The sequence below is a fragment of the Syngnathus floridae genome, chromosome 3 (assembly GCF_059516105.1).
Source record: "Syngnathus floridae isolate MCC-2025c chromosome 3, RoL_Sflo_1.0, whole genome shotgun sequence".
NCBI classification, from domain to species: domain Eukaryota; kingdom Metazoa; phylum Chordata; class Actinopteri; order Syngnathiformes; family Syngnathidae; genus Syngnathus; species Syngnathus floridae.
The window spans coordinates 21,798,437-21,815,682 of NC_142415.1; the positions used below are offsets into that span (position 1 = coordinate 21,798,437).

Below are 17,246 nucleotides of genomic sequence, written 5' to 3' on the forward strand. Positions count from 1 at the left end.
ATATTTACGCTAACAAAAATCCTCACTCTCATCCAAAGCCCCCCCTTCCCCAAAATGGAAACTTTATTACATAAAATTATGCAGACAGTAAGCATAACAAAATATCAATTTTATACAAGGTGAGTGTGGATGAAGAGTCCAATATTGTCGAGAAATAAATATGAAATGCAAATGGTTGAAAGGCTCAAGAGTTGGACCTGAGTTAAAACGTATCCCTGCATGGCAACGGCTTTGGTTTGATGTCTCATCAACCTTGAAATGAGCACTTTTCAGAAATGTGCGCTCTTTCTCCTCTGCTCCAGAACCCATTGTGCAGGATTGATGTCCAACTTCAACATATTGAGCACCCACGGGTCTTGCTGTGCTCCTCTAATGAACTCTTCCATTGTAATACAACCTGTAGAGCAAATTATTAGAACAAATATTTCTTATCTATTTGTAAGGCCTCAGGTTTTTTCTCATGTTTAATACTTACCATCGCCGTCGCTATCAACAGCCCGTAGTATTCGTTCCACAGCATCGTCGACTGTAAAATGGGACTCATTTGCGTCTGTCTTTGTGCCTCCTTTCTTGACACAATAAATGCTCTAGAAAGAAACAAAAATAGAACTTGATGTAAAAAAAAAAAGCAAAAATCAAAGTAGGGAATGTTTTTCAGAGATGTGATTTGTAAGATTGCACATCTTTGAGAGGTCCATAAAATGGTGCCAACACGACACATTATGACCTAAAAAAAAGAAAAACTTACATGAATTATTGACCGGAGCTCATCCTTGTCAACAAATCCGTTATTGTCTTTGTCATACACTTTGAACGACCAGCGCAGTTTGTGCTCCATGTCTCCCCGAAAAACAAGATTCAGGGCCGCTACAAATTCCAGGAAATCTATCGTATTGTCCTGAAAGGAAAGCAGTTCCATTAATTTAATGTTATTTGCAACTCTGATCCAAAAAAAGCATAGGAATGAAAAAAAATCTCACCCCATTCGTGTCAAACGCTCGAAACATGTTCTCGGCATAATCCGATGCTTCGCTGCTTGGGTCCACACCAAAGAAACGCTTGAATTCATGCAGAAAAAGTAGTCCGCTCGGGCACTCCGTGACAAATTTTTTATACATATCCTGAAGCGCTTTAACGTCGATTTCTTCGGAGTTCCCCGTTTGCTGTGCCTGTCCCATGGTTTGTGTTTCACCACGACGTTGACCTTTAACAACTCCATCATGGAGCGTGCAGACGAGACACGGCCATCTTATTGACTCGGGCGGAGCGTAAGCCTGCGGGATCTCAACTGTTTACATTTGTGAGAAGTGATTAGTGTAGTCTGGGGATTAAGATTGGATTACCTGGTCGGGGTTTTCTTTCAGTGGGTACGCCCCGGAGTTAAAAATGGACTAACCCAAACCCACAATAAGTATGTTTATCAAAGCCTTTTACTTCAGGTTGGCCAGAAAATTAGATGAGAGGAGGAAAAGGCACCGGGATCCTTACGGCACATAAATAATCACGTTGTTCGACGACGAGGCCAACAGTTTTCAAAACGTAGAAGTTCTATTGCACAGGTATCAAACTGAAGGTTTGGGGACCGGATTGGGCCCGTCGCATCGTTTGATGTGGCCCACGATTTGCGTTGTACAATTTACAAATTGAAAGTGTGAACTGTTGACAGTAAAACAGTTCAAGTTGACTTTACGTCAACACTGATATTAATAGTTTAGGTCACATTGAAAACCTTGGTGCAGTTACCTAGCAAAAGCTTTGTCTTGAAATGACACTTGCACATTATTGTGAAGACCACTCGCCCATGTAAAGAGCATTGTTGTTAATCAGATGACTGCAGCACCGGAAAAACAAGCTAAGAGCATAATACGCTCAAGGCCATGCTCATTTGGAATTGGTATATCAATCTCTTTTAATTAGATTGCATTAGGCAGGGGAGACAAATCCTTCAAGAGACACGCATTGAGATGATCTCTACGTAGGTCAAACTTAAATAAGGACAACACTTGCATTGTGTTTTTAAAAGCACACACATGGGTTTGAATTTAATGTCAGAGCCAGGCAGGGGATACCTATAGACGCATTTGGTCAGAGTCTACTCTTACCTGTATCATCAAGAGTCAACGTAAAATGATGAACTAACATTATTTTCGAATCTAATGATGATTTCACTGTGAAAATTGCTGTGAAATTGCGATTTCCTTGTTCAAATGGATGAGAAGGGAAGAGTGGCTGCCAGCCTAACCTCAGACATGCACAGAACAACACCGCTACCTACTGGTAAAATGGCTGTATTACAACACGAGATGTTTTAGGTACTACATACATCCAGTGTTACCAAAGATGAATACAAACTACAAGTCAATGTTAGCACAAAACATTCAGGCTTCTGTTGGGCAATAAAATATGTCAGGAACGCCTACTAAAATATCCGAACTTTATTTTGTTTTCAAAAAACCCTCAAATCTGGACAGGCTTTTTTTTTTGCCCTATTTGTGTGTTATCATATAGCATTTTGTGGGTTTCTTTAATTTTGACCATATTATGGAGTGGTTCAAAGTGGGAACATCCACAATGAAGGCCCTGCCAAAAAGAACTTTGAGCCTTGTAACGAAGGGAGGACTTCTGGCCAACCTTGAGTTCCAACATACTTTCTCGTCTCGGCAAACTACGAAAGACTTTTCGACACTAAAGCTATTGCATAATCTACACCGCTGCCCTTGTGATGTACTTGGGTTGTCGTGCACTCGCCGCATAATTCCGTCTTTCTGCGGACCTGCATGGTGATTAACACACGTCCTAAAATAATGTCTTCAGATGCTTTGCGCCGCGTCAGCAGGCTTTATTGTTGATCTTAAATCACCGCCGCACTCGCTGAGGCTGTGAGAGAAACGGATGGCCTCCCTGCTGAGTCCACAGTTTGCCTGATGGATTGTGCTGCTTCAGATGCTATTGAATTGGTCCTGATGGAGCGTCTGAATGGTCCAAATATTGTGAGCCAAAAAACTGGGGGGTTTGGTTGGGAGGGGGAGTTGATTGACCTTGGCATTGGGTGCACCATATTTCAAGATGATGACGAAGGATTTTTGCATTGCGTTGACTGTTTTCGATGCCGCCACTCTGCTGTCATTTTTCTTCCTTCTGCACAACTGACTTCCGTGAAAAATTAATTGACGCCTTTTACGCTTGAATATTGAGTTTTAACAGCAGAATTTGGAATAATAAAAAACTGATCAGTTTCACATTTGTGAGTACAAAGGTTTGCAGCAGAATTATCCTTCTTTTAGTTTTCGTGCCGTCCACAACAAGGCCATGCATTGACACCTTGCCCCCACTAGCATAGCTTTGCTGTAGGCATGTAGCTTAAGCGGGTGCATCGTACATACCCATTCATATCTGTGATCACTGGGCTCAAGAATATTAACATCCATATGGTGGCCTTTCATTTAAAGAGTAAAAGCCAATATACTCAAGTTCTCTTTCGCTGAATTTGAAATTGTTGTGATTGAGTGAGTTGTTTGGCATAGACCATCAGCATCATCACTTAAAAATGTTATCAGATGATACGAGACGACCCATTTAAGAGGTGTTCATTAATTTAAAACTGCGTTTGAAATGTTTGTTATTGCTCTCAACATTTACAAAACGGGGATGACAGACCCACTGTTCTATATACTGGGTTGGATTAGGTTGTGGAAGGTGTACCTAATGAAGTGTCCACTCCAGCTGTTACGATTGCACGTACCTGTAAATACTGATAGAAAGAATCCTGTGATCGACGACGCGAGCGACGACTATGATGATGATCGGGGAGGGGGGGCTGAGCACGTGTCGACGGGTGGGCGGAGCATCGTCATCCTTTGGCCGCCTGGAGGACGCAGAGGATGCAGCTCGGACCCGGCCTGACCAGTCGCTGCCGGTCCCTGCGGATGGCGATGTTGTAACATTGCGGATGCGGGAAAACGACCATTAGACGGCGTCGCTGACATCGAACCAATGACGCGCGTGATGCCGAGTGGTCCACATCGGCGCCTCTAGCCCGGGGAGAGGTCCTCGATCCTCTCTCTCGCCGCCTCGCCTCGCTGTGCTGCGTGTGCGGTCCACGGGGCGCCGGATGATCCCCGCCCGGACCCGCTGACGATCCCTCTGCGGCCGCGCGGAGCCTCAGTCTACATGCAGAGATGCAGGTGAAAAATCAGATGTGCAGCGAGCGCATCTCCGGCAGCGGCGACGATGACCCAGAGCAGGACGACGTCAGCCAAAAGAAGACCTCGTGTTTTTCCAACATCAAGATATTCTTGGTGTCGGAATGCGCGCTTATGCTGGCGCAGGGTACCGTGGGCGCTTATCTGGTGAGTGACTTTGCTTTTGCATCCTCATCCTCATTCTCATCCTCATGCATTGCTTGTGTTGTGTGCGCGTCCTTCAAACGCGCAGACAAGGCCGCGTAATCGAGTCATAAGAACGAGCACCAAACGGAGAGACGAGGCCTGTGCAGCTGCCGCATCGCAGCTTCTCCACGTTGTTGTTTGTGTTTCCAAATGATGCCTTGCGCGAGCTCTACAACCTTGCCGGCCTAGTAGTGCAGGATGTCGGCGACATAGCAGCCTGGCCTGTCTCGGGGGTTCTTAAAGTCTAGACGCTGCACCAAAAAAAAAAAAAAAAAAAAAATCATCATAGGATCAAAACCAGCCTTTAGTTTCAAAAAACAATTGGATTCATTAGAGACTTTTGTTCATTGGTGTGAAATGTAAGTGTGACTGATTGTTTGTAAATGTGCCCTGTCCAGGCTGTAGCACACCTTTCACCCTAAAAGTCACCTGGGATAGATTCCAGGTCACACATGACATCATTAATATGAATGATAAGTGATGCTCATTGAGGTACAGCAATGGGTGGGGGTATTGTATGCATTTGTACATATTTTTTAATAATCAGCCGATTAATCGGTAATCTTTATTTTTTTTCTGCCATAAATTGGCATTACCTTCACAAAATCCATGTCAGTCAGGCCTTACCAATGATGTCATAGTTGTTGAGTTGAAGCCCTTCCTTTGTGGGTGTCTTAAACATTTGACTCCATTGAAGCGACGCTTAAACATTTGGCATCGTGGCTCAGTGGTTGTCGGAAAAACATTCTATTTGTTACCTTTGGGTTTGGCACGTAAACGTATAGTTACAACGTGGGAAACGTTACAATGCGCGTGTAGCCATAGCTTGTAGCATGTAACAGCGGAAACTGTTACGTCAGAACGTCATTTCCATCAGAAATGCTTAGTGGGACATTTTTGCTTAGTGGGGTGCCATGAGATTTTTAAATAAATAAATAGATAGATAAATAAATAAATAAAGTCGGGCGTGTGTTTGTTTACATGCTGACCTTGGTACAGAGAGCACACTTTGGGAAATGGAAACACTTTACATCTATAAATGTCGTTTCCAAATGCATTATCAATTTGCAGCCGCACTCGTCCTTGAACTCTGCCCAAATCAAAAGTGCACTTCTCGTAACCAAGCTATTTCATCTTTTATGAAATACTTTCTGTTTTGTGTCTGTCTTTCAAGGGCAGATGCATTTTCTTTACATTCGGAATGTTTGAGGGTCATCACAGGACAGTTATTTTTTTCTTCCTTAATTTGCTCAGAAAATAAATAAATGTTAAAGAAGCCATATCCTGCTAAAACAACTCTTTATATAGATTTTAGCCACGTAAAATTGCTTATTCTTCATCAAAACACTCCAAAGTGGTGTTTTCAACAAACGGGTCCTCACATTGTGACGTCACAAAGCGAGTAGCAACCTAAACACACGCCCAATTTCTCAGAGCAGCTGTCCTTGCAATTTGAGTTCTCAGGTGGCTGCTCTGATTTTGGTGCGTCAAAAAAGTCCACGTTTCCACAATATGCTCTCAAGTACTTGGCATTGCTGTTTGGTTCGCTGACTGTTTTCTTTCCATGAAGTTTTGAGATGTCGTACTTTGTGAGCGGTGTTTGAACGCATCGCGTCGACTGACGAACGTATAAAAGTCCTGCGGAGGCGGTGTTGATGAACAAGGCGTCTTCCGGAGGAGAAAAATCGCCACCAAAATGAGTCGGATTTCAGAAAAAAAAATAGCTCGTCATTGTGCCAAAGGTAATATAAAATCGTCTATAACGTTGGCATGCTCAAAATATCTATTGACAACGGCATTTTTTTAATGTGTCGTCTGCACCGAATTGGCCGCGAGCCACAGATTGATTGAAAACGAATCTAGCCAATCCCGACACAAACATTTACCAACTTATTCTTTTCGATCTTTATATGTTGTGCAAAGTTGCAGAAGTATAGTGTTAGTGCACAAAAAATAACTAGCAAAAGTCCAAATGCAGATTCAACTCATTTCCTTGGTAAAAGAAAAAATACACAAACTCTGAAATTAAAAAAGGTCAAAATAAATACAACTGTGGCAGGTTTCTTAATTTCCAGATCAGAATTTTCCACCTCCATTGGTGGGAGAAAAAGCCAGGGAAAAAATACTCAATTTCAGTACAGATATCTAAAAATCTGCAGTCCAGCAATACTTTAGTTATTTTGCCAGCAAGTCTCACAAGTCATTCATCACAACAGCAGCTGACTTTTGCACTTCCTGCTCACTCATGATCTTCTCTCTGCAATTTCCTGCCAGGTGAGCGTCCTGACCACGCTGGAGAGGCGCTTCAACCTGCAAAGCGCTGATGTGGGCGTCATCGCCAGCAGCTTTGAAATCGGGAACCTGGCCCTCATCCTTTTTGTCAGCTACTTTGGCGCCAAAGCTCACCGGCCGCGGCTGATCGGCTGCGGCGGCATCGTCATGGCGTTGGGGGCGCTTCTGTCCGCCCTGCCCGAATTCCTCACCCACCAGTACGAATACGACGCCGGCGACTCGTGGCACGCGGAGGACGGCCGCGACGTCTGCTCCAACAGCTCACGCTCGGACAACAACGACTCTGCGTACAAGTGCGGCGACCGGGCCAACACCAACATGATGTACCTGCTGCTGATCGGCGCTCAGGTGCTGCTCGGCATCGGCGCCACCCCCGTCCAGCCTCTCGGGGTGTCCTACATTGACGACCACGTCCACAGGAAGGACTCCTCTCTGTATATAGGTAAGTCGGAATAAGCAAAGTTCACATCATAAAAAAAGTACCCGGGATCCCTTAGCATATAACTAAAACTAAATTTGAAAAAACCTTTTTGTCGATAATTGCATTCGATTGTCTTGTTTTGCATCATCCAACACTAAAACCCCAAAGGAAATGGATGTGCTGGTCGTTTTTAGTTTTTTTGCTAAGACAAGATAATGATCTGCCGGGTATTTTGTACACTTAATTCCACAAAGGACACACGCTACATCCTGTCTGCCAAAGTTGCTAAGGCAACAGTGCAGAGGCAGACAGGGAGTGAGGACGCTCATGTTCCTCTTCATCTCGGAGGGACTGAATCACAATGAGACCAAATAGAAAGTAAATGAAATAAAAAGCCATATGGAATGTTGCAAATGGTCCTCGACATTCATGTTTCCCCGACCGTCATTGAGTCGAGGGAGCCATATTGGAAAAATCGCACGGCACATCCCTCAAATGAAATGTTCCAATAAGGATGAGATTTGGATTTGGGCAGGTTTGTTTCAAACACAAAGCTGATGTGCTTGCAGGAAGCCATGACGCATTTTTTTGTATAAATTGCAATGCAGGTTTATTATACCTTCTGCTGTTTAATGGACAGAGCAGTTACAGATGACTTTGTTTTTTCAACCAGACCCATTTATTGTCCCCCCAAAATTGGTAGATGAATATTATTTATCCACATTGTCATTAAGCATTTCATTAATTTACCTATATTCAATAACAAAATAAAAATATCATTATAAGAATTAAAATTAATTGACTTATTGGTTAATTAATTATGATTACTTCATTTTATATAATTTGTTGATTGTAGTTTATAAAAAAGAGTCAAATGTTTTTAAATACATGAATTCTGTAAAAATAAGGAAATGAGACAGAATGATTTATTTGTATTATTTATTATAAAGCCACACAATTTTGTCTATGATACTCTGACGGGCTCTTTGCTGCAGCCCTTTATTTTCACTCCCCTCCTCCATTTCTTTTTTTTTTCTCCTTTTTTCCCTAACAATGGCTCTTTGGCCGCTCATTGTTTTGCGGATCTTGGAGCGCCAAGACACGGCTGGTGTGTAAGCCAACCTTCTGAATAATGCAGTGTGACACAGAAGCAGTTAGGAGTTGTTTAGCAAACACGACAGCCCACCATGAAATATTAAGTGCAAACACTTGGTGCCGAGAAGCCAAGGCCGCCCGCGGGCGCCTGGCCGATCGATAACGGCCTCCGAGCGGGATTTAGTCCATCGGGAGCACTCTGGCGACTACTTAGTACTTAGCGATTGAGCAAGGTGAGGTCACCCACAATGCACCTAGTCCACTCCGTGTCTATGCAGCCTCATTATGGTCAAACAACCACATCCATAAATCGGATGTTCAAGTTGCAAACTTGGTCACAGAATGTATGAAACGCTTTACAACTGGAGGCACAACGATTCATCGACCATTAAATCGATTGTCAAGCTAATTGCTCTTGATTTTTTGATAACCGATTAACCGTTTGGATTTTAATTTATAATTCAGAATCCTCCGAATTTCAACATTTTCTTTTTTACTCTGGAAAACAATGCTTAACATTTTTGCCTATTTTCCAACATGATCAGAGTATTAACTGAATCAAAATGATTTTTTATATCTTTAGACACAATGGGGTCACAGTAGCAAAAAATGACTGAGTCAAACTGTCCTCATGGGAGAACCTCAGGTGTTGCTAAATATGAAATGGAAAAAATGATGGAACCGCCCTGTTTTCTTCATTTTAGCATCTGTTGTCATTCATTTATATTGGTCCAAACATATTTACTACACGTTTCGTTGTACAAGGCATTTTAAATGAAAAAGAACGCAGTGCACTAGAGGATGCTACGCCACAATAGACTTGTTTATAGTAGCAGAAGAAAGGCACAGCATCTCTCCCTCTCCTCCTTTCCCGGCCGTAATGCGTGTAAGAAGCTCTACCAAGCCACTGCAACAAAATGTTTGCGCCGAGGAAGCGGCGGACGCTGACTCAGCACTCATCCTGGCTTTTCATTGGTGCACCTTTGCCAGCGTGGCTTGTGAAATGATGACTGTGACCTCATCCCTCTTACACAACACGACCACTGGCCAGCACCTTTGACGCCTTCGTCACTTCATCATGCCGTTTCTTCAAATAATAGCCACCACACCCCAATTTGTAGATATGTGCATGACACTATCAGCTAGTTTTTCGTTTTTCACCTTCAATTTCAAACACTTCCCAGGTCTTCCTTCAAGCACTTTACTGTGCAATCGAGTAAGTGCTGCTTATCGGAAGCTTACGCTGGTAGCTAAAGCTGATCTCTCCATTCAAAAGCTCGGCTTACATTTTTTGGCTTTGCTGTCGTGTTTCGCCCCAATGTGCCACATACAGAGTAAATAAAGTTGATCTGATTGATTGATTATTCGATCGATTGGTTGATTGATGGATCATTTGATTGATCCAACCATATTGTTGGTATCCCCCAATAGGATTGGCATCATTTCAGATTGTTTTTGTATTATTATTTTCTATTCAAGCATTTATGTTGAAATATTACCAAAATAAGTATTATCCAAGGAAGTGACTATCTTCCTCCCTGTTGTGATTTGTCCTTTTCAAATCTCTCTCGTCACCAAGCTCCCTGTAGGCTCTTCTTTGTTTGTTGACCTTCCCCTCCTCTCTTATTTATTCAAGTGGACAATCTGTCAAGCTGCCACCTGCAAATGTCTGACCAACACTGAAACAACAGCAGAAGGCAGAAGTGATGTTTTTAGGGGGGGGAGAAATAGCGGGCAAACAATGGATCCTATCACTTAGCTCGGCGTACATGCCAGGAAAACTAAACTGCTTCATTGAAGTCATAATAGAATAAGAATGATCATTGTTTTTTATTCATTATAAATAGCCAAACTGAACCTGGTTACAGCGATACCACCATGTTGCTAGGCAGAATTCAAGGGGCTCGCTAATAGCTGCCCCGTCGGCCAATTTACACATTTACAGTGCCTTGTTGCCTGGCATAGTTCATAAGGCTCAATCTGAATTACCCCATTAGCCAATATAAAATAACTAAACATGTCCATTAGCTAGCAAGATCAAGAAATCGTATCTGTTGTAAATCCAAACAGAACCCTAACCAAAGAACAACCGTTGTTTAAACATTAAGTGCACCTTGTTGTTTTATCTGTTTTCCCTATAAGTCACTTTTCAAAGTCAAAGTCACATGAAAATGCACACACACACACAAAATTGGGATTTTCTCACCCAAAAACTGTAAATGTGTATTACGTATTCAGTCAAATCCATGCTGGATGTGGTGGGGCACTGACCCAAACCTTTTGCATTTTAACATCACTTTTTATGCTTCTTTAATGTTTTGAAATGACTTTGAAGCAGAACTATAGTACATCGTGCGGCTAAAGTTTTGATTTACCGTTGAGGTGATTGTATTTGTTGTTTGGCGTAATAGCACAATGTTGATTTGTGGTGCTGCTTCCTTCTAATGTGTTTTCCAATGTCCTCATAAAGGCCAGCGTTGATTCTTCCGGTGTCATATTCCACTGATTGCCTCTCACATCTGCGGATGTTGCTGCAACATCAATAAGAGATTTACGTTGGTCTCGGAGTGCTCATTCCACGTTTTATAATGCTGTGCGACTGAATTCGAACAGACATTTAATATGTTGAACGGGGGCCTTAATTGGGTACATTTGACGTTGGAGGTTTATGAGAAGGAATAATAGAGAGTCTAATACAATTTGTGGTCTAGATTGTTGACCGCGCATTGTATTATGTTCTTGTGCCGCAGTGAGATCAGTCCAAATATTAATAATCATACCCTTGACATTAATGTCAATCACCTTACTGCATTTCAATGAGTCCCCCAAAAATATATTGCAATGCTTTTTCCCAATGTTGCTTGCTGAAATATTTAATCATACAAATCTTTCTTTAATCCTCTTGTACAAATCAGCCATCTTTAAAAATCAAACATGGCACAAAGGCTTGCTGACCCCTGTTTGAGTACTTAATTGTCTACTTGGTGTATGAGCAATCACTTTCGTGGGCCCACCGTGGTCAGACAACTTGAAACTTTAGACAACTTCCTGTTTGATTATTTATACTGGTGCAGGCTTATGAATAATTGACTTCACCTTACACACAGTTCAAATACATCTATCTCACCAGGAGACATGACAAAGGTCAAAAAGGTTATACAGAATACATCAATCATTCAGTAAATGCAGACAGATCGTGACATTAGAGGTGTATGATAATAAAGATAAATAGGTTACATCTGTGTATAGAATATAAATTATGGTGACGTATTTTAAATGTGATGTAAATGTGTTACATTAACATTTTAATGTAAACAATTCAACATGAGTGGTTCAATAGCTAATCCAGAATACTGTAAATTGGTACGTGACCACTGAGTGGATTCGAAGACAGGCTCCATTTTGCGTCACAAATAAAAACCCAGCCTTGGTTGAGTAGCGCCATCTGCTGTACAATGAAGTGAATGCACTGTGATTTGCATTCATGCTGGTGGTGTTGTCTTGCAGGTATTTTATTTTCCACTTTAGTGTTTGGGCCTGCGTGTGGCTTCATCTTAGGTTCCGTCTGTACCAAAGTCTACGTTGATGCCGCCTTCATTGACACCAGTGAGTTTGTCTTTTTTGTATTAATGTATCGTTATGAGCACTAATATGGCACACTGGTTTATGCACCTGCTCCAGAGGATGAATGGATGGATGAATGAATGATATTTTCTGTCCACTCTAATAAATTGACACAGTCCTCTTGTCCCTTGCAGGTGAACTGGACATCACCCCAGAAGACCCTCGCTGGATCGGGGCCTGGTGGGGGGGCTTCCTCCTGTGCGGTGCCTTACTCTTCCTGTCGGCCCTCTTCATGTTTGGCTTTCCTCAGGCCCTGGATGAGCAGGGCCTGGATGGCGGCGGGGAGAGCGAGCAGGCCATGCTGCCTTCCCCTCTCAGCCTGGACTACCAGGACAAAGTGCGGGGGGGCATCCACGGCTTCGACTTGAACAGCGGACTCTCAGTATGCCAGCATCTTAGAGGTGCAGTACATACTTGAAATGTTATGAAAATATGCTACGTTAGCAATGTATAAGACCAACTTCTGAACCACACTCCAAAATAGTGGGCTGAATATTTACCGTGACCCTACTGTAACTTTGCAGGGAGCAACTCCTAATATCCTCCGTTTTGAATTTGAGTTTGTTTTGATTGCAGTGATCCCGCGAGTGACCAGGCACCTTCTGTCCAATCCCGTGTTCAGCTGCATCACACTGGCGGCCTGCATGGAGATTGCCGTGGTCGCCGGTTTTGCCGCTTTCCTGGGAAAATACCTGGAGCAGCAGTTCAACCTCACCACCTCTTCGGCCAATCAGCTACTTGGTAGGCGGGGCTTTAGCCTCTCACCTGTCGCTAGCCATTGTCGCTAGCTGACGATGGTTTGGGTTCAGGCATGACGGCCATCCCGTGCGCCTGCCTGGGCATCTTCTTGGGCGGCTTGCTGGTGAAGAAGCTGAACCTGTCGGCCTTGGGCGCCGTACGTATGGCCATGGGCGTCAACCTGGTGTCCACGGCCTGCTACGTCTCTTTCCTTTTCCTGGGCTGCGACACCGGCCCCGTCGCTGGGGTGACGGTCGCCTACGGTAACGAGTAAGTCGGGTCACGAGCCCGTTTTCGTCATAACGGATGCGTCGTGACGACCTGCACGCTGACTGCGACTGGATCGCCGTGACATGTTTTGCAGGACGCTACGGCACTGGCAGCGACCCGATTCTCCTTGCGTCAGCAGTTGCAACTGTTACACGTCCTCGGTGAGCCCCGTGTGCGGCTCCAACGCCGTCACCTACCTCTCCGCCTGCTTCGCCGGCTGCACCAAACCGGTGAGTGAGCACAAATAGGCAAGTGAATGACCCGGACGGACGCGGCGCAAAAGGGATTCTTGACGGTCCCGCCGACTCTTTGTCAGAACCTGACAGGTTGCGCGTGCATATCGAGCAGCGTCGAGGAGGCGGTGGCTTTGCCGGGCAAGTGTCCCAGTCCGGGTTGCCAGCAGGCCTTCCTCACCTTCCTGTGCGTCATCTGCCTGTGCAGTATGATCGGAGCCATGGCTCAGACGCCCTCCGTCATCATCCTCATCAGGTCAGGACGGGGTACTCGAATGTCCAAAGTGTGGACCGGTACACAGTAATGCCGATGGAAAGCAGCAGCTTTGTAAAGAGACTTTGTGGACCTCGACTGTTCTGTACTATTACGTATGTTGATCCTTCTGGCTTCTTTAGGACGGTGAGTCCAGACCTGAAGTCCTACGCCCTGGGGGTCCTCTTCCTACTCCTGAGACTCATCGGTCAGCAACGCATGTCACAACTTTTAAGGGATCAAAGACCCTCCAAACACAATTTGTATTTTTTGGGAGCTAAAACACTAAAAGTTGGAACAACTTTAAAATACAATTTGACATTTTAAAACAATTCTGTCATTTTTATATCTTGTAAAGGATATAAAGGTTAGGGGCACTCATGGTTCTATTTAGCTAGCTAGATAACTAGGACGGACAGAATGCTAATAATAACACCGTAACTTGCGCCACTCCAGGTTTCATCCCGCCGCCGCTGATCTTCGGCATGGGCATCGACTCGACCTGCCTGTTCTGGAGCTCGGTGTGCGGCGAGAAGGGCGCCTGCATGCTGTACGATAACGTGGCCTACCGCCACCTCTACGTCAGCATCGCCATCGTGCTCAAGTCGTCAGCCTTCGTCCTCTACGCCACCACCTGGCAGTGCTTGAGGCGCAACTACAGGAAGTACATCAAGAGCAGCGAGGGCTACCTGACGCCCACCGAGCTCTTCTCCTCCAACGTGACTCTGGACCGCCTGGGCAAGGAGTCGGTCCACTCGGACGCCGCCAGCCGGACCAAGTTCGTCTTCAACCTGGAGGACCCGGAGCCGTCCGACAACATGGAATCGGTCTTGTAGTCGCCACGGTTACGCGACCGGCGGGATTCTCCTCATCAAGAGCCTCATCTTCCTCTTCGCCGCACACAAAGGTTGCACTAAACTCATTTTCATTTTTTACTGAAGGATGGACATACTTGAAATTAATTCTGTCTTATTTTGCAAACTTAACAGCATTTATGTCAAGCGTAATATCGCCACTGTCCAACTAAATGCATGTAGCGCTACATTTTTAGCTGCCGGAAAAAACTTTTTGGGGTTCGTCTGGAGAAAGAAAAAAAAAAATCCAACAATTTGCTTTAGCGACAAAAAAACAACAACTTTTGGTTTGGCTCAAGACAAAATGGTTTAAATCAAAATTTCATTTTCATACAATTTGGAGATTCCTGTTTTTTAATTGGACATCCTTCATATTCATCTAAACATAAATAGGTTTAGAATTCACCATTAGACATAATCATTTAAATAAGATGCTATTATAACTTGCGTATTAATGTGAAAATGTTTTAATTAGACAATTTTATATTAGTCATAAAATCGATCAGCTATTGATGACATTGGTTAGATTAGTCTAATTTATCATTTGTAGCGACTCAACTAGCAATTAAGTGACAAGTTGTGACACTTGAATAGGGAATTTGCACATTTAGTTTTGCCGCAAATGGATTTTATTCGTGGTTTATTCATAAGACAGAGATTCATGAAAATGAACACATGAAATTTTGTACCAGGGAGAAGGCCATCACACTCGCAGTGGAACCTCTTAAGTCCATTTTGGATTTCCAACCCAACTGCTGATTGTTTAAATGAACATTTACATTTTTACATTTTCCAAGTGTAATAAGAAATTGCAGTAACTTTAATGACACTAATGCTAGTGTCGTGCTGTTTTTAATATAATGTCACTTCCTCAAATGAAGTTTTAAAGACAACAAAAGAAAACGAAAATTCTTCCAAATTGGTGTCCTGTCAAATTGGACTTTCGAGGCTCTACTGTGTTCCACAACACCTTCAATGTAGCGTGTTGTCATCAGTGTAGCAATCAGCACCGCCTGTGTGCCACAACACAACATCATCCTCAGAAAAAAAATATATATATCCCAAAACTATCCAAAACCGGGACGTACCATATCCGCCGTGTGTGTGTGTGTGCGTGCGTGAGTGTGTGCGTGAGTGTGTGCATACAAAGTGCCAAAGTGACGCATCATCATGGACCAACACCACAAACCTCCTCCAGCTTGTATGTAGCCTTTCTGCGACATATTAAGCAACTTGTTGGGTGTCCGTGCTCTAGAGGAAATAGGATGTCCTCACTGTTGCTAGGTAGAACTTTCATCAAGTGGACGTGCTCTTTTCTGTTTGCATCCACGCCGCCGAAAAACTCGGCGGATACATAAGAGCAAACCGACTTTAGCGTGCCTGGAACGTCCTTGACGACCATGTTGTCGTTGCCGTGACAACACCGGCTAAAAGAAAAAGTAGACGCTGTTTTTCTTTTAGCACTTTAAATGTTTTCTGCCTTGTGATGCGAAAAAGTAACCTTTAGAACAGCAATGCCTTTTTTATCGTGCAAGTATTAATGAAGATTTCTTCATATTCAACATTTTTCAATACATTTAAAATCATTCGCAAAATTCATTACATCTTGGTAGATAAGAAACTTTAATTAAAATTTTAGGTTGGGCAATTCAAACAAAAATATTTTGCTAATGTAAAAATTGGCTTTCAGCAAAGAAATAAGAGTTTACAGAACTAATAATTTCTTAGATAGTTCCCCCAAATTAAAATATAACAACAACAAAAAAAACAACTCGGCTTCGCAACTTCAAACTGTTCAGCTCATTCAAAATATCTTGAAGAATTTTTCAAATCCCTCAAATTACGCCATTTTTCATGACAACATTCCCAAATCAATAGCTATATTTGATTTTTGAATCCCCTATCATTTCATCAAGCTTTTTTCATTCTTTATTTTTCCCTCATGTTAGTTCATTGCACAACATTTCAGTTTTGCATCAGCTCGTTCTACAGAAATTGCATCCTCTAGTTGTGATGATAAAATGATGCTTTATTTTTATGAACGTGCATTGTGGGGACCTGGTAACAGGTTAACCTTTTTTTCTTTTCTAGCAAATTGCACGCAGAGTTTACTTTGGGGATGATATTGTATGAATTAATAATAATTAAACAGAGGAGGGAAAAGGGGCATTTAAATTCACTTTTTTATATAATTTAGATTTTTTTTTCAATTACATAAATTTGTATTTATTAAAAAAAAAAAGCTTTATGTCCTGTATATTATTTGGAAAGGATTACGATGATTGTATGTTCATTGTATATAAATTAAATATACTATTTTTGCTTTTAATATTAAGACACCCTTTGCTTGATTTTTGTTGCAAGAGAAAATACTTTGCGGGTTGCCATTTAGCAGCACAAAATAGTTTTTTTCTGAATCAAAAAATACGTTTACGTTCTAGACCAAAATGGAATAAATAATCTAGTGAAATACTGCCATAGCATGTTTTATAGCATTTATGGCAATTAATTTGAACCAATACAAACACATTTAAATGCATATAACTTATAGCAACCAAGCAAGCGCAACGGATAAAAATATTGTCAAGTACAGTGCAAACAATAAAAAACTTCAAATAATTAATCATGCCCAAAATGTATATTATAAAATCAATCAACTGCAGTTTTTTATCTGTAGGCGTAAAAAGCTGGATTACAGAGGTTAACTTGTAAAACTAGGCCATGCGCATGACTTGATGGTCGTATTTCTCCTTCATCTACTTTGAAATTTACACCACTGCAGAGTAAATTAAGTACCGCCGTCTAGTGGTCAAGAATGGAATTACATCCAGACTCAACAAGCGCTAGAATAACAAGAGTTACTAATTGTACAAAAAATCCACTTCATAGCAAGACCATCATTCCAGAACCAGCGATTGGGGCGGATTTACTGCAATCAAAAAATAAGAAAGCGTGTGTATGCGATGTCATCATTAAACGAACTTGACTTTGGTCGGAGGCCCTATTGTAGTATGTTTCTTATCAAAGTAGAAAGAAGATTGGTTGTGACAGCCCTTACATCCGCTGGTTCTCCACCGC

General features: G+C 42.6%; 2 protein-coding genes across 4 annotated transcripts; one reads left to right on the forward strand and one right to left on the reverse strand.

Moving 5' to 3' along the window:
- Positions 1-255: 255 nt before the first annotated feature.
- On the reverse strand, positions 256-4,346 carry LOC148401126 (guanylyl cyclase-activating protein 2-like). Of its 2 annotated transcripts, none has more exons than XM_088370170.1 (5): positions 3,992-4,346; positions 981-3,920; positions 749-898; positions 476-587; positions 256-397 (listed from the first exon to the last, which is right to left on the reverse strand). In XM_088370170.1, exons 2-5 carry the CDS (start codon positions 1,176-1,178, stop codon positions 270-272), a joined length of 588 nt encoding a protein of 195 aa, XP_088226296.1. In that variant the 5' UTR covers positions 1,179-3,920; positions 3,992-4,346; the 3' UTR covers positions 256-269. The 2 variants fall into 2 exon arrangements, with proteins under 2 accessions (XP_088226296.1, XP_088226297.1); XM_088370171.1 differs by having other exon boundaries at positions 3,985-4,346.
- LOC148401127 (solute carrier organic anion transporter family member 3A1-like) lies at positions 3,848-16,503 on the forward strand. 2 transcript variants are annotated; one of them, XM_088370156.1, is made up of 10 exons: positions 3,848-4,349; positions 6,663-7,122; positions 11,704-11,802; positions 11,955-12,221; positions 12,397-12,561; positions 12,630-12,828; positions 12,923-13,058; positions 13,145-13,317; positions 13,458-13,522; positions 13,771-16,503. In XM_088370156.1, exons 1-10 carry the CDS (start codon positions 4,179-4,181, stop codon positions 14,148-14,150), a joined length of 2,115 nt encoding a protein of 704 aa, XP_088226282.1. In that variant the 5' UTR covers positions 3,848-4,178; the 3' UTR covers positions 14,151-16,503. The 2 variants fall into 2 exon arrangements, with proteins under 2 accessions (XP_088226282.1, XP_088226283.1); XM_088370157.1 differs by lacking the exon at positions 3,848-4,349 and adding an exon at positions 5,818-6,130.
- The last annotated feature ends 743 nt before the right edge of the window (positions 16,504-17,246 follow it).

What these genes read in the sequence shown, in the direction of transcription:
- LOC148401126 (XM_088370170.1), bottom strand. Translation starts at nt 1,178, where the DNA reads ATGGGACAGGCACAGCAAACGGGGAACTCCGAAGAAATCGACGTTAAA. An exon ending in GAGCGTTTGACACGAATGGG is followed by an intron (nt 899 to 980) that starts GTGAGATTTTTT and finishes CTTTCCTTTCAG; the next exon opens with GACAATACGATAGATTTCCT. An exon ending in AGCTCCGGTCAATAATTCAT is followed by an intron (nt 588 to 748) that starts GTAAGTTTTTCT and finishes GTTTCTTTCTAG; the next exon opens with AGCATTTATTGTGTCAAGAA.
- LOC148401127 (XM_088370156.1), top strand. Translation starts at nt 4,179, where the DNA reads ATGCAGGTGAAAAATCAGATGTGCAGCGAGCGCATCTCCGGCAGCGGC. An exon ending in TTCGGCCAATCAGCTACTTG is followed by an intron (nt 12,562 to 12,629) that starts GTAGGCGGGGCT and finishes GTTTGGGTTCAG; the next exon opens with GCATGACGGCCATCCCGTGC. An exon ending in TCCGTCATCATCCTCATCAG is followed by an intron (nt 13,318 to 13,457) that starts GTCAGGACGGGG and finishes TGGCTTCTTTAG; the next exon opens with GACGGTGAGTCCAGACCTGA.